The sequence below is a fragment of the Lissotriton vulgaris genome, chromosome 10 (genome assembly GCF_964263255.1).
Source record: "Lissotriton vulgaris chromosome 10, aLisVul1.2, whole genome shotgun sequence".
Lineage (NCBI taxonomy): Eukaryota > Metazoa > Chordata > Amphibia > Caudata > Salamandridae > Lissotriton > Lissotriton vulgaris.
The window spans coordinates 872,509,028-872,530,435 of NC_141698.1; the positions used below are offsets into that span (position 1 = coordinate 872,509,028).

At 40.3% G+C, this 21,408-nt stretch overlaps 1 protein-coding gene across 1 annotated transcript in view; it reads right to left on the reverse strand.

Moving 5' to 3' along the window:
* The window catches only part of ZNF804B (zinc finger protein 804B), a 938,225-nt gene that overhangs the window by 593,016 nt on the left and 323,801 nt on the right, over positions 1–21,408 (reverse strand). The window contains exon 2 of the mRNA XM_086941827.1: positions 1,309–1,338. Coding sequence (XP_086797953.1) covers positions 1,309–1,338 — 30 coding nt within the window. The remainder of the gene's footprint in view (positions 1–1,308; positions 1,339–21,408) is intronic.

A 21,408-nucleotide genomic window follows, 5' to 3' on the forward strand; every position in this document is an offset into this window, starting at 1 on the left:
GAAATTGGGCATATGGGATATTCGTCACATCATCACATTTGTGGTGGAGTAAACCGCTCCCCCCAGCATCCAAATCAAGTCCTAAAATGTTATGCTGTTTATAATTAGTTTTAACAGTGCCCGTGAGCCGGCACTCCCACTAGAAATGTGATTAGTTCATTATACATCTTAGACAACTAGAAGCTCAAGAGAAAAGGCTTTGCCCCTGTAAAGACACTGTTAGCATCAATTTTGGCATGCTGACATCATGGCAAGGTGATATTAGGTCATATGATATGTCCAAAAGAAGATAAACAAGTAAGTTCAACCTGTGTGCATCCAAACTTCTTAAATGTACACAGTTTGCCAGACCAAGTCAAGTAGACATTTTTGTATTGGTAGCATAGGAGTTTGTTTGCAGTATTTACTAGGGCAACTAAATGATTTTGTGATGTGGTAATTGTGTGATCACTACACAACCTGGTTGATAATCCCTCCAAAGTCGATGACCAATTACCCGGACCATAGTGAGAAGAATATACAGAACAAAAAAGAAAATTTGCTGCATGACAAAAAATACCCAAAAATCTCTAAAATATGTTATCCATCGAGCTGTGAATACTGAATGCCAGCTACCAAACCATCACACCCATAGTAATCATCTTACTAGAGCGAGAACACCTACAAAAATCAACAACTACATCAGCAGAACAAGTTGAAAACATTAATGTTGCATTGCCCTTATTGCTCCTGATCTGTAGCATAACACCTCATTTCCTATTTCTATTTTCTATTACGATAGCAAGAAAAAAACATCAAATCTTCTAAATCAGGAATGACATTGGCAAACAAGTCTGATTTAAAAGTGACGATACTTTCATATTCATGGACTACTTTCGAAAATATGCACCTGCATGTACCTTCAGGCAATTTCCCAGTTGGCATGAGATGGGTTTAAAGTAACTTATGTGTATTCATTCCACAGACCTAGCTTACCTTGTTTTGTTTTCATATCTGTCTGTATTTTGAGTTGGGAAAATGTCGAAAGCCAAATAAAATAAAGCATTCCAAATGCATTGAATTTATGAACCACCGTGGTCTCGCAGACTTCATGTAGGATATGGGAACAAACATGAAATATCATGTATACATACTATTATATATGTATGGAGTGAGTGATCCAGGCATCAAATATATTATATTCTAGTCAAACGCAAGGACAAAGAAAACATGCAATATTAATTCTAATCACTCTGGTAGGGGTTGGAACATTGAAGGTTAATATAGCAAAACGGTAAGTAAAACTGGGACAAACTTTAAAATGCTTACCTGGAGGCTGGGAACACATCCTTTTGAGCTCTAAAAGAAAAAAAGAAGCATTTGAGTGACATGAAGTTAAAGATTATCAGTGTATATTTAGAAGTCTGGAGTTTAAATAGATTACAATCGTTTTACTGCATAATGTTGGTACAGTGAGGGAGGGCAGGCATAATACGTCAAAGACACAGAAACCCATCCATCATTAATTCAAGTGCAGGAGACACTGCAGGTCTTAAAATTTTACAGCATGCACACATCAGCCTAAAAGTGTTTAATAGCCGTTAACTGATAAAGACTTTGGGTGCAATTAGTAAATAAAAGTACAGAAGTACAGGCAGACATTTAATCCTATGCAGTAATGTGCTGTAACACTTTTTTTTGCACCATTTGCAGGTCTTCAGGCGTACTCCTGGAAACACTTGTAATTTTTACTGGCATTTGTACTTTCCCAATAGAGAACTGCAGGCAAAGTACCATTGCTTATTGGGAAAATCGAGTGGTTTAAGCGGTGTAACAGATGGACCCCTTACAGGAAACCCCAGTAGGTTTAAGGGTGTTCTGTTCCTGGTCCCATTTGAAAAGGAATTTACTGGAACACTTTTCTGTAGAAAATACCTCCATTTCCTGACTGGGCAGAGCACAGTAGTGATTTATGAACGATCACAAAACGAGACGTTTGTGAGTGTTCACTAACTTGCAAGTCTAAGCACACTCACTTCCCATGCATTGGATTTACACCTTCCTAACTGTACACAGTAATGGCATACAACTTCGAGGTGTAAATTGTTAGACCTGGCCCTTTTGACAGGTTTACTCCCAAGCATTTTGCCTTTGCCTCCTATTTTCCAGACCCTGTTTTCATTGGCTATAGGATTCGGGGCACTTTACCACTGCTGATCAGTGCTAAAGTGCATCGCCTCTCTGCGTAAATTGTGACGATTATTTGTTATGAAACACACTAAATTGTCTAAAGGTCTGCGCCATTACTTGGTGCCCAACGGCATCCTCCGCTGCTCACCAGTATCTAAACAAGCTTAAGTGAAGCCTTATGTGAAAGGGGGTGAAACAGGGCCAGCTAACTTAATGGGTGTTGGGAATGTTGGGTTGGAGCCAGGGAGGCAAGGGATTACCCTTGACTGCTGGGATCTGCCTACGGAGGATGAGTTTGTCAGGATGGCAATGGGGGTCTCTTCTGGCTCTCCGCTGGATACCATCCCCCAAAAAGATAGTGGAGCGCATGGTGAGCCGAGCTCGCTCTGGCTTTTTGAAAGGTAATAATAAGCTAGGGGAAGATCAATTTGGCTTCCGGCCAGTCCACGGGACTGAGACAGCGTTGGTTACCGTGTTGGACAACCTTCGAATGCGTGCGGACAGGGGGCAATCTGCGACATTGATTCTGTTGGACCTGTCTGCCACATTCGATACAGTGAGCCACGCTGTCTTACTGGCAAGACTGGAAGAAGTGGGGGTGACAAACGTGGCTCTGCGATGGTTTCAGTCTTATCTGGCAGGTAGATGACAGGTTGTCGCTTTGCCCCCTTTTCAATCAGATTTTTTTCACAGTAAGAATGGGGTCCCTCAGGGATCCTCAATCAGTCCCATCTTATTCAATGTCTATATGCGGCCATTGCTGGATGTTATTAAAGCCAATAATATAAGTGTGGTTAATTATGCTGAAGACACTCAATTGATTGTGTCCTTGGACGGTGACCATGCAGACTCCCAAGAAACATTCCATAAGTGTATACGTGAAATGGTGTCTTGGTTGAGAAACAATGCTCTGCAATTCATTAGTGACAAGACTGAGATTTTGCACTATGGTGTGAGCAGAGTGCCGACAGTCTTGCCATCTGACTTCTAACCCATTCCTACAGACACACCTCTGGTTCCTGTGAGCTTTGTACACAATCTGGGTGTTCGCTTCAATGAGAAGCTTATCCTGGAATTGCATGTAAATAAAGTAGTCAGGTACTGTTACATGCTTATCAGAGGACTCCGTAAGGTACTACCACTATTGCCGCCCCAGATCAGAGACATAGTGGTTAGGAGTGTTGTTCTCAGCCACCTGGATTATTGTAATGCTTTGCTACTGGAGTCCCTGAGTTATTTGATCTCACGGCATCAGAGTATCCAGACGGCAGCAGCAAAACTTGTTCTTATGAGAACGCGCGGGTATTCAACTTTTTTATTTTGGAAAAAATAAACTGCTACTGTCTAGTTTAGAGGGTCGGTCTACATATTTCAGCTATTTATGACCTACAGAGTGTATAGCCTTCCTCAGGACCTAAAAAGTATAAGCTACTTTGTTATGTGTGTGATGACAAAAATATAATACAAATGAGAAATGTAAATGAAAAACTGGAAAGATACACCTTATCGCACCACTTGTTTCATTTCGAGGTACGTGATTTAACCTGTGTGTAAAGTCACAAACAACGTGTTAAGATAATGGTATAGCAGTGTGAAAAGTTGCCGGGAGCTGGTAATAAATATTCAGTCTCCATTATCGGTTATCCATGATTGGTTTATTTGATTTACTGGTAAGTCCCTAGTAAAGTGTACAGTGTGTGTCAGGGCCTGTAAATCAAAGGCTACTAGTGAGTTTGAAGCACTTGTATGTGCCACCCACATAAGTAGCCCTGTAAATGTGTCTCAGATCTACCGCTGTAGTGTCTGTGCACACAGTTTGTAACTACCATGTAGCCTTGGCAAGTGCGTCCACTTGCCAGGCCCAAACCTTTCTTTTCCTTACATGTAAGGCACCTCTAAGGTATGCCCTGGTTACCTCCATGGGTAGGGTGCAGTGTATGTGAAAGGTAGGACTTGAACTGAAGTGTGTGACATATACTAATAGTGAAATATTGCCCATTTCATTTTTCCCTATTGCAAGGCTATCTGTTCCATAGGCTAACAGGGGAATTGCTCTGTAACATTTTACTAGCAACATATTCCATAGGGACAAGATATAAAAAAGGAATTCAGGCTCTATGAACTCAAATGTATTAATGCACCTTTTGATAGAAGTGGTTTTTAAATTCAGTGTTTGAAAATGTTACTTTCAGAAATGGGTATTTTCTTACTTTACCATCCTGTGTGCCTCTGACTGGTTGTATATTCAGCGTCTGGTTTTGGAGTAACAGGAGCTTGGGATGTGCATCCACTCTAGACTGTCACAAGGGGTGTTGAGATGTGTCCTGCCTTGCCTTGTTGACTCATAGCAGGGCTGCATTTAGAGTGGTGGGACTTGAATAGGCGGTGTCTCCTTTTCAAAATGCGGTGTCTGCCTCCTGTGGTCATGCTGCACCAGCGCAGACAGCACTGGCTCGGACTGGATTCAAGGACCCTTGCCACAAAGGGAACAATGACAAAATGGAGTAATTATTGGATCTAAAACCACAGGACTTTAGATTACGTCCAGAACAAGAGGACCCTGCCAAGGAGAAGAGCTGAAGGAGTGTGTGAGGAGACCTGCCTTGTCTGAGGTGAGTGGTGGATTGGCATGCTGTTGCTGCTTCTATCCATGGTAGAAGAACAGGTCAGACTTTTTGCCCTGCTAGGGTATCCTGCTTTGGAAGAAATCTACAACCGCTTATGTGTGTTGGCCTTCTGTTGTAGAAGTTTCAGGGACATCAAAGACTTCCTTTTGCGTGCTTTTACTTCATTCGGAAAAGGTCTGTGCAGAGCCATGAGGTCTCTGACCTCATAGAAAACAAGTGCACTGCTCACTAGCTGTCTGAGCGTGGCAGGATCAGCCACCTCAAAAAAGGTGCTTCAGAAGACTCCCAAAGCGGCCAACAACAAGCCAAGCATTCGGATGGAGGTGCAGCCTACACCTCAGCATCACCCAGCTCCAGCCCCACCTATCGCAGGACGTAGACTTGCAGGTGAACAGGGAATCCAATTGGACCAAGGAAGGAAAAGGGAAGTGTCCTATCGGCACACCAGGCTGAAGCAGGCCCCTCGTTCAATCCCAGGTCAGTCCGCTGAGCAGTAAGGAGCCCTTGATGGAGGTCCTGCTTCGCCCCAGAGGACCCTTGCTGCTGTACCCTCTGCAGCTGCCACTGGTGTCATGCTGCAAGCGGGGTAACGGGGAAGGTTCCCCACTGACGTAGGAGAGGGACATGCCCCCCAAATCAGCGCATACCAGAAGGTGGCATTGTGGTTTCTTGGCAAGTGACGTGGGGTGGAACCTCAATGGAGGTCCCTCCATCCCCTGGAAAAGAAGCGCCCTTACTCTGTGGCCTTCATTGTTAGGGCAGAAAGTGGCATTTTGCTTAAGAGGCCCACATTACCAGTTGTAGGCACGCAGGTGATGCTATGGCATATAGTTTTGGCTGGGACACCCAAGTACCGATTACCAGTTACTTTTAGGGAGCAATTCACACAGGGTCCAAGTTCTACAGCTCCACACGTTACAGGTACAAAATAAGACGTGTTATGTTCAGGAACTGCATCTGAAGCATGGTAATGATCTAGGAGTGATTACTTACGTGACACTCACTCTGATATTAGGCCTAAGATTTCCATGATTGATGACATGTGCAAACATATCAGTATTTCTTTGTTGCACTACATGAACTGCGACAATTGCCTGGTGGAAAAGTAATCTCTGATTTATAGGATGTTATGACACTTGCCTGGTTGGCAAGACAATTATGATTTGTGTCAGTGTGGTCTAATATGTTACATAAACTGCAAAGTGATTTTTAATCAATGCATTATTATGACCATTGCTTATTTGGCAAGGTGATTATTGAATTATGTGACTGCGGTCTAATGTGTTTATTGTATAATACAAAGGATATTTGTATGTACCTTTGTGTGGAGTCTCTTTTTTTATATGTTTATTGTGTCACCAGTGTGTGTGTGTGTGTTGCTCAAACGCTTTACACAATGCCTAAGTCATAAGCCTGCCTGTTCTGCCAAGCTACCAAGGGGGTGAGCAGGGGATATCCTGGGTGTGTCACTCCCTTAACCTGACTAGAGTGGTGGGTTCAGCCGGGCTTAGGAGCATAACCTCACCAACCAGAAACGTCATTTCTAATGTATATTTATCGCATGAATTAGGTGATCTTTCATGACTGCGTAGCTGGAACCTACCCAGACATTCTCATCATAAACGTAGGTTTATGCCTTTGTGAATCAGGCCTCCATTGTACTAGTGATGCCTACATTTTAGAAATGATTAAATATAGAACTTTTAATAGTGGTACAAAAAGTGTTAAGTGGCATGGGAAGGCATCCCACATAGAAAAGCATAAGAATATTTGCATTTATCGGTGACATTAACAGTTAATGAAAATTTTGTATGCAAAAAGAGAAATAAGCCACCTGTACATTTGATCACTTGGAATTTATTCCTAGAAGTTCAAGTGGCTTAAAATCTTAACATAATTTAAAGCATGTCAGCTGTTCGGTAAATCAATGATTTGTGTTATGCTTGAAGTTTCCCTTCATATTGATTTTCACATTTTACATTTGTACACAGATTGTTGAAATCAATAGGAAGAGACAATTGATTGAGGTCAGTTTGTACAGAAAATAAAAGATAATGAAGAGAGGGATATATAAACTAAGCTTGTAGATATAGGTTTCTTCAGGGCAATTGTCTATTTGTGTTGTGTATTCTTTTCTCCCGAAAATTCCATATATATATATATATATATATATATATATATATATATATATATATATATATATATATATATATATATATATATATATATATATATATATATATATATATATATATATATATATATATATATATATATATATATATATATATATGTTTTTTTTAATGAGAGCTTTCAAATCATCTCTCTAAAAGTAAAAGACTTAAATATCCTGGATAAAAAGAAAACACAAAAACATCTCATCTTGAAAGCACTATATACTTTTAATTGTTCATATATAATTTCACTTTTTTGTATTTTTAAGTATCTTCAACATATAAATAAAGGCCTGTATACAGGGCGCCTTATTTGTGATCAGCATCTATACTGAATCAAATAATATGTTGAAACAAACGGAAAAAAGAGTCAAACTAAATACATAATTTGATAGGTGCAAATCACTTGTCCCATGATTACAATTTTTTAGTATACAATATTTCCTTCTGGTACAAAATGTGGCTTCAGACTTTACTGCTGTTTGCTCCTTTGCCATGTTGTTCACTCACATTTACAAAGTCTTACCTCTTCCAAAGGAGGAGAATATATCTGTGATGGTGGTGACCCTCTGTTAAGATTTGCGGAGTCATCTATATACAAGATGGGTCGGGTTAATCTTGCAAAAATGTCTAGTTCTTGCTGACTGAATAGAGTATGGTGCATGATAGATGACTGATTAATGATTTGATAAATCACAGCTTTGTTTAGAAAAATTAGATATTGGAGAAATACAGATTGTTTGCAGATAAGATTAAACATTTGCGCTTTACACCTCTATTTTATAAAAGTGTGCTTCCAAGTTATTTTTTCTAGCCGATACTTTCTTAGACATTCCATCCATCCCTTTTTGTGCTGCCTCACTTGAGTAGCACTCTTTGGGCCTCATTACGGATGAGTGCCCGATCAATATCTTAGCGGAATTGGGACCGACCGACAAGCAGTCAGAGGTCCCTCCTGCCAAATTATTATATGATTACTGTGTAGACAGTCAGAATCATAACTTTTCCCATTGCGGCTTGTTTGGGTTTCAAACATCCATGCCCGTGTGCCAGGCGGCATGTGGTGCCTGGCACATAGGGTATGTATGTTTGAGTGGTGCACCCTTGGGCCCATACCAGAGGTCCTTGGGTGACGAGTGCCGTGCTAGGGGCCACAAAGTCCCATTCTGACCGTCTCGGATTGCCATAAAGACGGCAGCCGGAATGGGCCATCGTAATCCTATAGCAGTGCCTGAGCAGGAAACGTCCATATTGTAAGGGTATAATATTCTGACCAATTGTCCAAAGGGTTTCTTGAGCAAGTCGAAGAGTCAGTCGGTCCCTCCCCCCGATGCCTCTAACCGCCACGCATCATAACGTGGCGGTGGGACCATGGCACCAGATGTCCGATGGACCGCCACTGAAAGGCCATCTAGCTGACATCATAATCGGGTTCTATGTATTGCGATTTATATAGCGCACGTATCACCCGAAGGCATCAAGGCGCTTGCTTAGGGAACCCGTCCTGGTATTCCCCTGTGAGATACCCCTGCAGGGTATCCGCAAGGTGAAAACCAGGCATCCCGCCGCGAGGGGCCGTTGTGGAGATTAAGCAAGCTATTGCCCAGAGTCGCAGAGTGTGAACCCGTGAATCGAGTAGGCACCGGAGCGAGAATTGTCGAGTCCATGGGCATTTTAGGACTCAAGACCCCACCGAGCCGGGAATTGAACCCTGGTCCCGGGCTGACCTCTGCTTCCATGTTTGAGCTCATAGAATCATAATGACATGTCAGAATGTAAACATGCAATAATTGATATTAAGATTAGGCTCTCACTGAATGGGATTTAGTATGTTCTCATTTAAATTGCTCTCCATCACGCTTATAGAACTGTGTTTAATTTCTTATATTATCCATTTATGTCAATCTACGGACTACTTTTTGGACTTCATAATGAAGTCATCATCTTCTCCATTTAACTCACCCCCAACTCATATATATTGATGGTGCAGTACTCTGGGGGAAGAACAAATGTAGCTCAGATTATATGTTAGACCCTGAGGTTCCTTCTTCTGATGTAGTATATGAGGTCATAAGCAATGCAGTGCAGGGGCATGAGTTATAGTTAGCTCAGCTAACTAGAACTGCTGACTTTCACTGGTTTTGTATGAGTGAAACCCGAGCCTAACTATCACTTCCCTTTAGCCTTTGATTTTTTCAGTGAATTTCTAAATATTTTTAAAATTCTATTTGCTAATTATAACAACCCTGTAAAATTTGTTTTTTTAAGTGAATTTCTAAGTTTTTTTAAAGTCTATTTCCTAACTATATTGTACCTGTAACCTTTGGCTTATTATGTGAGTTTCAATTTTTTTGACTAATAGTCATGTATGTAGAGTGGTGGAGGAAGAGGGCGGGCCTCTGACCAGTTCTCAGAAATCAGGCTGTGTCAGACTTACTAGAGAGAATCGGAGGGCCTCTGGGCCTTTAAGAACCCTTAGCATTCAAGAAACTTCATACCCCAACCAGCAGTGCGCCAGAAGGCGCATCTGCAGAGTGGTGGAGAAAGCGGGCGCGGTCACAGAGAACTCAGCAACTCTACTGTGTAGGACTTACTGCAGATAATAGGAGGGCTAGTTGGCCTCCAAGGCACCATTGGAGCAAAAGGGACTGCATCCCCCCCACCAGTGGTATGCCAGGAGGCGCGTTTGCAAAGTAGTGGAAAAGTGGGTGTGGCCTCCCAAATCCCCTCAACAATCGCTCTTTGGGTGTTAAGGTAATTTTTAGGATTCAGGGTTTAGCGTGGGTATGGGTTTTTGGATGGTAAGGGGGGTTTAGGATGGGTGTGGGCTTTGGGGTGCCAAGGACATATTTAGGGTGGGTATAGGTTTTTGGATGCAAAAGTTTTTTTTAGGGTGGGTATGAGTTTTGGGGTGGACAGGGTATATATATATATTTTTTTTTTTAGAGTTTAGGGTGGATATGGGTTTTAGGATGGTAAGGATATTTTTAAGGTGGGAAGGGTATTTTTAGGGTTTAGGCTGTGCATGGGTTTTTGGGTGGTAAGTGTATATATATATATATATATATATATATATATATATATATATATATATATATATATATATATATATATATATATATATATATATATATATATATATATATATATATATATATATATATATATATATATATATAATTTTTTTTAATGTTCTATATGTTGGGGTTATACCTACCTGGTAAGTTTTTACCATGCATATGCCTTTACCATACGTGCTGCAGCAAATCCCTCCTGTGCTGAGAGCCTTTGAGTCCCATTGTTCATGACGAGCTGAGCTCGTCATGAGCATCGAAGGGGTTTCGTTGTAAAGGCATATGCATGGTTGAGATTTGTGTGGTAATGACTTGGATGGTAGTGTCACAGTTGGGGTTCATGATCACGTTGTAAAGTCATGTCTGGTAATGGCTTGCGTGGTTAAGTCATACATCGTTTATTATCTGATGTCAATTTGTGCTGGATTTTTTGTCATCAAACTGTATTGCTTGGGTGTAGATGTCAATACTCCAGGGTGGGGTGGGGGGGGGTTATCGTTTTGACTTCTAGTAACATGAGATTTCAAATGAATTTCTGTAATTAAACATCACATGCCTTGCATTACAATTATACTCCAAATTAAAAAAGAGATCAAATCATATTAGGCAGCAAGTATAGCATAGAATATGTGCCAAGTCAACAATAAGCAAAGTTCAACTATTGATAACCGGGAGTGTAACTTTCTTCTCACTGTACCACCGATAGCACCTTGCAAAGGCACTTACATGGCATAACAATGTTAGTTGTTTTGAAAGTTCCAAAACTGCCTGCATACCTTTTAAATGTATATTTATTGGCAGGTTTTACTTTGCAGACAACCGTAACTTTCATCTGATGAGTGATTCTGAAACGTGCTTTCTTTAAACTTATCTTTCAGAGAAAAATTGCAATCTATAATGATGCCGTGCAATTGTGGTACTGAGCCATTAACTCTATAATCGAGGTACAGTGATGGTATGCACAGAAACCATGGTAACAACAATTTCGCAGTCCCCTTTGCCTCTAATGCAGCTGTGAATATATTACAGTGGATGGTATTTCGTATGTTTTAAATAGAATACCAGGTTGTCAATGATTCCCCCAGCTCTCTCACTGTCCGCCTTAAAAAAAAAAAAAAAAAGTTGTATATCCCTTTTTAGAAAAAAGACCCTGTAGTAAAGATGCACAAAATGCAGGCAGATAAACATTCTCCCTTTGATAAGCAGGCACCTGGAGAATAACACCAGTGCGTTGCTGGGGGTGCAAACAATGGTAGATTCTTTTTAGGCAGGAATGTATTCTAAATGAGGAACAAATGCACTGCCCTTATCATTACTCCAAGAAAGTGAACCACATTCAACAATCGATCATTTTAGTCCTTGTTCAGGTCACGGCACTTTGAGTTGAAGTTTTAGCATAGTTGTATTTATTTCCGACTCATATTTTTTATCCTAGATCCTCCTTTTAACTGAATCATAATCTTTCGGAGTCTCTGACGACATCTATCAGCAGTGCCAATGGCTTTAGGTGCAATGGAGGAGCAAAATACATACCATGGTTCATTAAATTGTAAGTAAAATCAGGCAGATAATGCGGTGCAATGTGGCACAATCTTCGGCAGTGGTAGGTCGTTATTTTGACAATTGAACGGATAATATTCTCTCATAGCAAAGGTTTCGCCTCATCAGTACCACTTTATACTTTAACACAGCAATCAACAACTAAAACCTGACCAGGAAAACTTTGCAGAAGGTCAGTCACTGTAGGACACCACATTTGGCACTTTTTTAGTAATTTTGCTAGAAAAAATGTCTTTTAAGTATGCAAATTATGCAGCAAGTGATATTTCATCTAACATGTACATTATTTTCACAGTGAACCAAAGATGAAGTGCTCTGCTACAGCTGACGACATGACATCTTTCCCTTCCACACATTGACGAAAATAGAATATATTTGCACTACCAGATGAGGGCCCACAGTTGGACACAGGGTACTAGTAGCCATTTTGAAAGAAAGATATGGCTAAGAACCGCCACTTTAGCAAATTTTGCACAGGCGCCACTCCGGCGCCACTGCATTTGTACTGATAGCACCGCTACTTGAGTCCCTCGGACGGTGCTGCCACTGGCACCACAGGAAGTGTATGAGCTGCCCAAACTCCGACACATTGGTCAATGATGTCCAAACTCCAAATCCATGAGAGGAGATCGAATCACAGGCACTTTGACAAACTACGCACTTTACAACTTTCATACACACAAATCAACTTTATGCTCACTCAAAAAGACTTGGAAAGATTCTCTGGGTTTACGTTCTTTCACAGTAACGTTTTATCACTATGTAAGTGAAAATAGTTTTTACCCCTGGGTTTTTGTTCCTGGGAAAGTGTAATGGTTTTAATTAGCTATGCATATTTGTAGTAACATTTGACATCTTAGATTTTGTGACTTCTGATTGAAGACCAATAAACTTAAACAGTGTTCGCTAATATCCTGGACTTTAATATTTTATCTGTACACTTCCAGTGATCAGCACAGTTGTCCACTTACATCTTCAAGAAGCTTGGCTAAGTGAAGAAGAGTCTAGCATACCTGGCATTCTCACACTGTGGAGCAAGTACAGATGTTGTTCGGAAGGCCTCCGAATCAGATTTGGCTTTCCCAGATCGATTTGTAGCCCTTGTTTCTGACCGAATCGCACATAGGTCCGAGCGACCAAGTACGATGCAAAGATCGCATACACGTCGACCAAAACGTTTCCGGGAACCAAACCTGTCCACGCGACTCGTTTGTAGCCGAATCGTGCCGTGAAATGGAGTGGAATTCTGACCGAGTTAGTATGATGCATGATTCGGACAGCCGCTTCGCCTTGATCTCAGCAAGACAAAATGGCTGTCCGAATTGAACTTTGGGGGGCCGAAGCAGCCTGCCCTTCACCCAGGGCCCTCTGAAACGGTCATGGGGTTTGCCCATGGGTCCCCCCATCCAGGCATGCACAGTGTTTTGGGCACAATAGGGGGCCCGGCACAGGAAGTACGCTCCTCCCCCCCCGTTTTTGCTGTGGGAGCATGTGTACGCATCTGTACCTGGCTCCCATAGAGTTCAATGGGAGTCAGAGAGAACTGAGTCCATAAGCATACAGGTGCATTGTACTTGCTCGTTCGGTCTCCCGGAACACATTTCACTCGAAAAAGCAGATCCGAGTCGTACGGAGGTCTTTCCTAGCAAGATTGGAGTCTGGACTGTGTGTTCACAGCTGATTCTGTAGCTTTATGGATGGCATCTCTTGGAATGAGCGTGTATGGGCAAATCCAACTTAAATGTTGAGTAACCAAAAGGTTTAGCCATTTTTACCTCATGCAGTCAGAGCACAGCACTTGTAGGCTGAAGGGCAGGTTTCAAATGTCTAGAGGTAAACTGCCAGCAAAACCAGATTCTTTCCAAGTGGAATTTCTCAGAGAGTAAGGGAATTCGAAGAAGACTTGCTCGCCTGACTGCCTGTTGCAATTCCTACTTACATCTGCCACTGAACCAGCTCCTTTGACATCTGATCACCCTCTGTGCCATCACTGTATCCCTGCGTTAGGTGCTAACCAAAACTGCCAATCTCACATTTGACAACTTGAACTAGATTTGTAATTTAAAAATCCGACCCCACTTTGCACCACACTTTTTGGCAATTGTATCATACACTTCCTTGTCCGTCTGGGCCTCTGTACCAGATCACCATGAGCACTATTTTCTCACCCTTCATAGCACTGCTGTTGCATTGACTTAATTTGAAGTGATGGTCATCATCTAATTCCAATACAAATAACACATTTCGGGTCTCCATTTAAATGATGATCATCTTTTTATGAATTCTTCAGGTGTCTTAGATGTTTTGTGTTATGCAAAAGGATAAAAGGAATGCATATCCTCGAGATAAGTGCCTTCCCCATTAAAAGGGCTCTGAATGTTAAACAATTTGTAGGACTGACGGGACAGGATTTCTGCGATCATGCCTTATTTAATGAACAATAAAGAGTTTCCAGTGGTATACCCGGAAGGGGCAGGGTTTTATTTGGCCCAAGATGTGTTCTTCCACTGAAAGAAGTGTTTGTATTGCACTTTTTGATGTGTGACAAACCCTGTACTCAGCACAGCACGACTAAGTTGGAACTTTTGGTAAGCCAATGACCATGGCTATAGGCCTAATCAATTCATTATGAAATGTTCTGATAAAGATAGTAGACATGAAATATTTATTGTGAAAAACATATGTTTACATCAATCTATTCAAGGACAACTTTTTACTCTGTACAAAAGCCAGCAGACAAGGATTTTGTTACATGGAAACTCACAGAATACCGCAGTAGGCTAGGGGTTTGTTGTCGGGTGTCACCTGTGAGACAATCTGCGGGTATAAAAACTTTGCTCAGCCAGAATCCAGGTCAGGTCCGCCGCATAGTGATTGTATTTTCCTTAATTGACTGTAATTTTCTATACCTTTGAAACTGTATGTGTGCAGTTCTGATGGTTTCATTGTGGAACACCTTGCACTCAAAAAGGTAGGACTGGTTTGGTTATGGTGATCAGCTGTAGGCTTGATTGTGGCTGTGGGAAAACGTATGTTCACTGCTAAATGGCTCATCTGATTAATATGAAAAGTTATAACAAAGGCAGTAGGCCTACCTTATTTTTTCAGAAAATTATATTTTAAAGCCAGGAGGCATTTAACAGTGGGTTGTAGCAGGTCATCATGCCAGCTCGCCCTGAGCCAGTTCTCCTGTCCAGCTTCCCGACAAAACCACTACCTTTTCCTGCCTGTCTACCTGCTGCCCTCTGTTTCTGCCTCCTCTTTCTGCCTCTATTTTGCCTTTTATTCTCGTTTTCCAGCCTCCTGTTTTGCCTTTTTCAGCTTGTTTTCTGCCCTCTGTTTCACCTTTTCTGCTTGGATTTTACTTTTCTGCTTTTTTATGGCTGATTTAGACTTTTTCTGCTTACTTATATACCCTCTGTTTTGGTTTTTGCTGCTCGTTTTTCTGCCCTCTCTTTTGCCCTCTTCTACTCTGTTTTGCCTATTCTGCATGCTTGGTTTTCTGCCCTCTGTTTTAACGTTTTCTGAAAAATTCTTCTCTTTTCCCGCAGTTTCTCAAGACCTTACTCTTCAATAGAGACCTTGCCCCCAGCACCAAGATAACCCCCGAGGGGTGACAGTGCTGCACTCTACAAATGCTGATTGATGGTTGGAATCACATTGGGTCACAGACTAGAGACATGGGTTTTGTTACATGTAATCTCATATATTAGCAGAGTAGCCAAGAGTTTTGGTGCTGGTCACTCACTCTAAAAACCCTGAGAACAGAAGTTTTTCACTGTGATGATTCTTGTTAGGCCCTATTGGGAGGGCTTATACATTGTATTGGCAAGTGTAATTTTGAACATATTTGTAATTTTAGAACTGTATGCAGGAGGAATGGCATCTTAGGCACACTTCGGCCTATGCTGTTTATAGTGGCAAACTAATGACAAAGGCTACAGGCCTTATCGGTTCACTCGTAAAAGTTGTCAGATTCCATATGTGCGATATATTTTCATTTGAAAGTTATGACAAATACAAGAAGGCAAGACCTACATTTTGTGAAAAGCATGTGTTAAACACCATAGGCTTTTGAGTGTAGATTTTTATTACTCTGTATGTAGGTATTTTGTTACACAGTAGAGAGAAATGGAATAGCCACTGAAAGCTTGAGCCTGGCTCAAGTCTGAAGATTTGCTCTGGGTCAGTTTGAGGGCCGGTTGGAACGTCAATCCCATAAACAGCTGAGTTTTCATGTGGCTGCTGCCTGCCACACTTACTATCTTCATGCGCAAAGAGGTAAAAACAAATCATTAAGACTCAAGGTAAAAGATAAATCAAATGGATGCCCATTTGGTGGCTGAATTGCACAAAGCAAAAATGAAAATCGGGTTTAATTGCTGCTACCCCATGTAACCAAACTCTATGAACTTTGCCAAATATTTCATAACAGCAATTCTCCTTTTTCTTCATCATTTATTATCAAAACTTCCATGTGAAATAAATGCACTGAATTCAGTGAAGACTATCACCTTTTACGTGGTTTATTGTATGCTTTACATACCAAATATCTGCAGGGCTCGGCTCATGCATGGGCTGTAATAGTCTTAGCTCAACTCTGGCTCCGCTTGTGCTGTGAATTTATTGGCTTTGCCAACTCTAATGGAATCTCACAGCTTACATCAGTAACCTTGGGGATAGAAGATTTCCACTATGGTATTTGGCTCTATTAAAAGGGCTATTTTACATGTTTAATCATATAATGAGCAATATAGACCAGTAACCAAAGGGCAGATACAATAAATCAAAGCAGAAAAAAGAAATTGCATAAAACAAGAAACGTTAAATATATTCCAATCAATTGCATCCTGCATCCATCCACCCAGACCTGATTAAAGTGGCAAAGTGCAAAAGTGCAAATACAAATTATTATGACATTCGATAATCCTCCTGACTTTAGAGGGCATAAAATCCTAAATACACAATAAACTACCTTTGATGTAAAACATTAAAAAATCCAAACTTCTCAAAATTTCCACAGCGGATATTATCGGTAAAGTGCATTGTGACAAAATAATATACAAAGAGTTGCTTTAATTCATTCTGCCCTGTCAAAAATCATCCTACTATAAAGCTGATACAATACTAAATACAGAATAAAGTGCCTTTGATATAAACTTTAAACATTGAAAAGCCCAAACCTCAGAGGTATTCTTAAAGAAATAATGTCAATAAAGTGTCTTGTGTGGATATCATAAGCAAATAATACCTTTGATTAATTCTGCCCTGCTAAGCCCTCTCAAACGGAATCAATATAATTAAGAATATCTCCAAAATTCCATCCTAAGCTCACTTCTGCTACAGATAGCTAGGTAGTGCGAGGACATGGCAGAAAAGAGAATTTTATCACTTGGATTCTACTAGAAACTATTATCTACTCTACTCCGTGAATGCACAGTGCTCATCATAATAAAATTATCTCCAAATTGCATTAAAGTCCACTAAACCATTTTTTTTGTAAAGCAGATAAATATTCATATTATCTAATTCTAGACAATTTATTAATCCAGTGATCCATAGTGGGAGTGGTTTTAGACTTCCAACACTATAACATCAAGACACGTGCAACTAACATGGCTATGGAAATAAAGTATTGACTAGACCTAGAGAGTACATTGATATTTTGCTAAAATTCAAACAGAGTTAACACCAACTGCAGTTGGATAATCAAGCCAAGCATTTTGCCTAAGGCTGGAAAAATCTGATACCAAAAGTCATAAAGTACTGGCCATGATAAAAAAGTGAGGCCAGTCCCTTGGACCATTTATCTGACTTCTAAAGTATAGGCCTGATGTTGCTGGGTAAATGTTATGTTATATGCATTTCTAAAGTGCAGCGGTTACCCAAAGGTGTCCTGGCACTAGCTACTATCCTCTGAGCACTGACTGTTGAAAACAAATTTACATGTCAAAGTGCCAGGCTTTTAATCCTTTTCCTGAATGCCAGGAGATCAGTACAATTTCTCAGATGGAAAAGAAAGTAATTCCAGGCCTTTTCAGTGCAAGCAATAAAGCTTCTCCCTCCCCACATAGCTTTTTTAGCGGGTGGTGCTGTCACCAATTTAGCTTCTAGAGAGCGGAGGGTTCTTTTGGGCATATTCAACTAAAACTTCTGCTACAGGAAGTCTGGTCCTGTTCCTTGTACGGCCTTGTAAACGGTACATAGGGATTTAAAATGCACCCGTTTCCTAACAGGTAAACAGTGCAGTCTTTTGATTTCCTTGGAAATTGAAGCAAATTTAGATGTGCCAGTGAGCAATTTGCTGACGCGTTTTTCAATAGTTGAAGTTTATTTAGCAGACATTCTTGTATATTCAAGTAAAGATCGTTACAGTAGTCCAGCCTTGACAGGATAAGTGCTGTAACTACTGTCCTCTGACTGTTTTCCGGCAAAAAGCGCAGTATTTTCTTGATCATTCTGAAAGCTTAAGAGGTGGCTGATGCCACTGCATTAACCTGGTCACTAAAGTTGAGCTTGTCATCAACTATGACTCCCAAGTTTTTTGCTTTCCTGGTGGGTGTAGGAAGAGTGCCCAGTATTTCTGGCTTCCAGTTTGGGGTCCAGAAGTTGGAATTGTTTCCAAATAGAATGACCTCAGTTTTGCCCAAGTTGAGCTTCAGGCAATTCCGTGACATCCCCCTTTTGACTGCTTCCATACAATCATGGAACTGTTTAACTTTTCCTAATTCCTGTCCCGGCTGCAGCAATACAACAATTTGTGTGTCATCTGCATGTGAGGTAAGGCTAAAGCCAAATGAGCTGATTGAGGGGGCCAAAGATTATGCAGACACATTAAAAAGTGTAAGGCTAAGAGATGGCCCCTGCACTACTCCACAAGGCAGAGAAAAAAGGTTTGGAGTGGAATTCGCCCAATGACATCATTTGTGATCTGTCGGTTAGGAAGAATTTCAAATCCTATGAAGAGCACTGAAGTTTAATATGCTAACCATCTAGAAATGAAAGCCATTCGCTTAAAGTTCACTACTGGAGGTGCTTTTACACCATGTCTACAATGATCTGCCATTCAACTTGCATTGCTCTACAACCAGTGCTCTTATAGATTTTCTCTAGAGAATTAGTCATCAACCATGAATTCAAATTCTATAATAAAACTCTAGACCAATTCCTTTCACTCATCATTCTACTCCTAACTAATGACTTCATCACACTGTATGAGAACCCTCATTCAATACTGCACATTTATCTTTCAAAAAACTAGTTATCTGTCAGAAATCAGAAAAAAAGACCAAGAACCAACCGAGCTGCAGCTCTAGCTCAACACTGGTTCTCAACCTGTGTTTCGTATAAATATGACTAACCAAAGAAAATCCCTTAAAATCCAATCTTGCTAGAAGTGATTTTGAAATCACCAATCTCAAGTACCTACACTCTAATAAATATGTAAATACACAACATATAGGCATACTCCACTTCTTGTAAAATTGTTTACTGCAAATTGCTTTATTATGGATCACTTTATATCTCCTTTTTTTCAGTAATTTAGCCGTTTTAAAAAAAGATGGTGAATCCATTTCCTATTCCTTGGTCATTTGCAACATGGAAAAAATAATCAAATGATTCATCTGAACGATTAATTCGAACAGCACGATCTAAAAAGGATGCTAAATTAGAATGCTATAGCTGGGGTACATCAAACCTCCCTGCTCCTCATTTAATTGTAAAACCGCTAAATGGACCCTGGGATCTTTATTCTTCCATATAAATGTACTAAATGGAAGTCAACTTCATGAAAATATGAGCTATTAACTTTGATTGGGACGTTACCAAAACTAAATAAAAATAAAGCTAAGATCAACATTTCGATTAGTGAGACATCCAATTAAATACAATGGGTGAGCAGCCCATCTATTTATGAAATCATTGACTTTCCTCGATGTAGTCAAAAGAATTGAAAAGATATGGAAAAACTAGTTTTCCAAAAATCCCCAAATAATGAACTGGACGTTGAGGAATAAGTTATTGTTGCAAACACTGGGAAAGATCGCTCACCACTGCCTTAGACAACAAAACCTCTGATTTTGAGTGGTTATTCTTATAACCACCCACTGCAGAGAATTCCTGGATTCTATTAAGTGCACCTTGAATATTGCTTTTATCAGATTTAAAATACAATCAGTAAAAATATTTATTTTCATCATCCCCTCCACAGGAGGAACTATCACAGGTAGTTGTGAAGTCTTACCACTAGGGCTCAATAAAAAAAAAAATAAAACCTGGGACATTGAGCAGCTTTGACAGGTACCTCTTTTTTTATTGTGACCAAGCCTATCTCCTTAGCCTTTATCAGTATAAGAAAAAGATAGCACGGAATTTATATTGTTTTGATAACTGACATTTTGTACACATTTGAAAAAGTATTGTGGCTGTCTTTAATGGTGTATTTTTATTAATCCTTTTTAAAATCCACATACATTTTATGTGGAATCACACAGATGCATTTGCAGTTTTATATGGCACAGTCTTGAAAGGATGGTATTAGAGCACTTTACATTAGCCCCAGTTACATTACACAAGGACACATTCTTGTTTTTTTAGGCTTAGGGAGATGAAGTGATTTGCCCAGGATCGCAGGATGTTGAGCTGACGCCAGACCCGAACATGATTCCCCAGATTTAAATTCAGCAGCTCTGGCCGTTGCACCATACCCCTCCCCTACTGCAGTAGGCAACAATATTGGTGTTTATTACACCCTGTGACAAACTATGGGTTTATAAGATTTACATGGTTCGAATCCTTCTAAACCATCTGAGATGAGAAAGTATTTTGCTGTGCCAAATTAAATTTTCAAGACTTTTGTAATTTTATGACCGCATTACTGATGTTTGCCTGGTGGGAAGATTAAACTCAATACGTTGGCTTGAGTTGGTTATGGTGACAAGCCAATAATAAATGGTTCACTGGGAAAAGGTATTGCAGATGCCATAGGTCTAGCCTGTTCATTATGAAAAATTATGGCACACGCAGTAGACCTGATTTACTAACTATGTGACACATATGTTAAAAGCAAGCAGACATTAAGGATGGATTGTTTTGCATTAGTTTAAAAACCTGCAGGCAGGAATTTTTTCCATGATAAAAAGTACCTTTTTAGGTAAGGATTTTGATTTTGGATACCCCCTTTTGACACTCCTGGAGATAGATTTGCACTGCAATAACTCTCACTAGAATCTCTTGAAAAGGGTTGATCAGCTTAGCTTAAAACAAATCATTGATTAATACATCTATATAAGTGTATATCTACATAAATATATGGAGGACCTTTGGCCCAGCCATCAGCTTGCTTAATCTCCACAACGGCCCCCACAACGCTAAGGATGCCTGGCCTCAACCTTGGGGGTGCCCAGGAGTGGACGCCTCACAGGAAAAGCCAGGATGGGTTCCACAGCGGTATTCGTAAAAGCACCTTGAGACCCTTGCGGGTGAGTAGTGCGCTATACAAGTATCAATTTACATTTACATTTAACTGAAATGTGGATACCTGTTGCTATGCTTAGTTTGATTATAGTCAGTATAGGCTGTTTAGACAGCAGTTTTATTTTTTTCTACTTGTATTCTTTTAATTTCACTTGTATATGTTGTTTGTGTCTTTTATCCTGGATGTATCAGAGGATGAATGCACAAATGAGTTAGTGAAAAGGTTATTGGATACATGAGTGCAACAATGGGTAAGAGAGTCCATTGCATGATGATTTATTGAAGGCCTCAATCCATCACTGGCACACGCACTTTCATTCAAAAGGA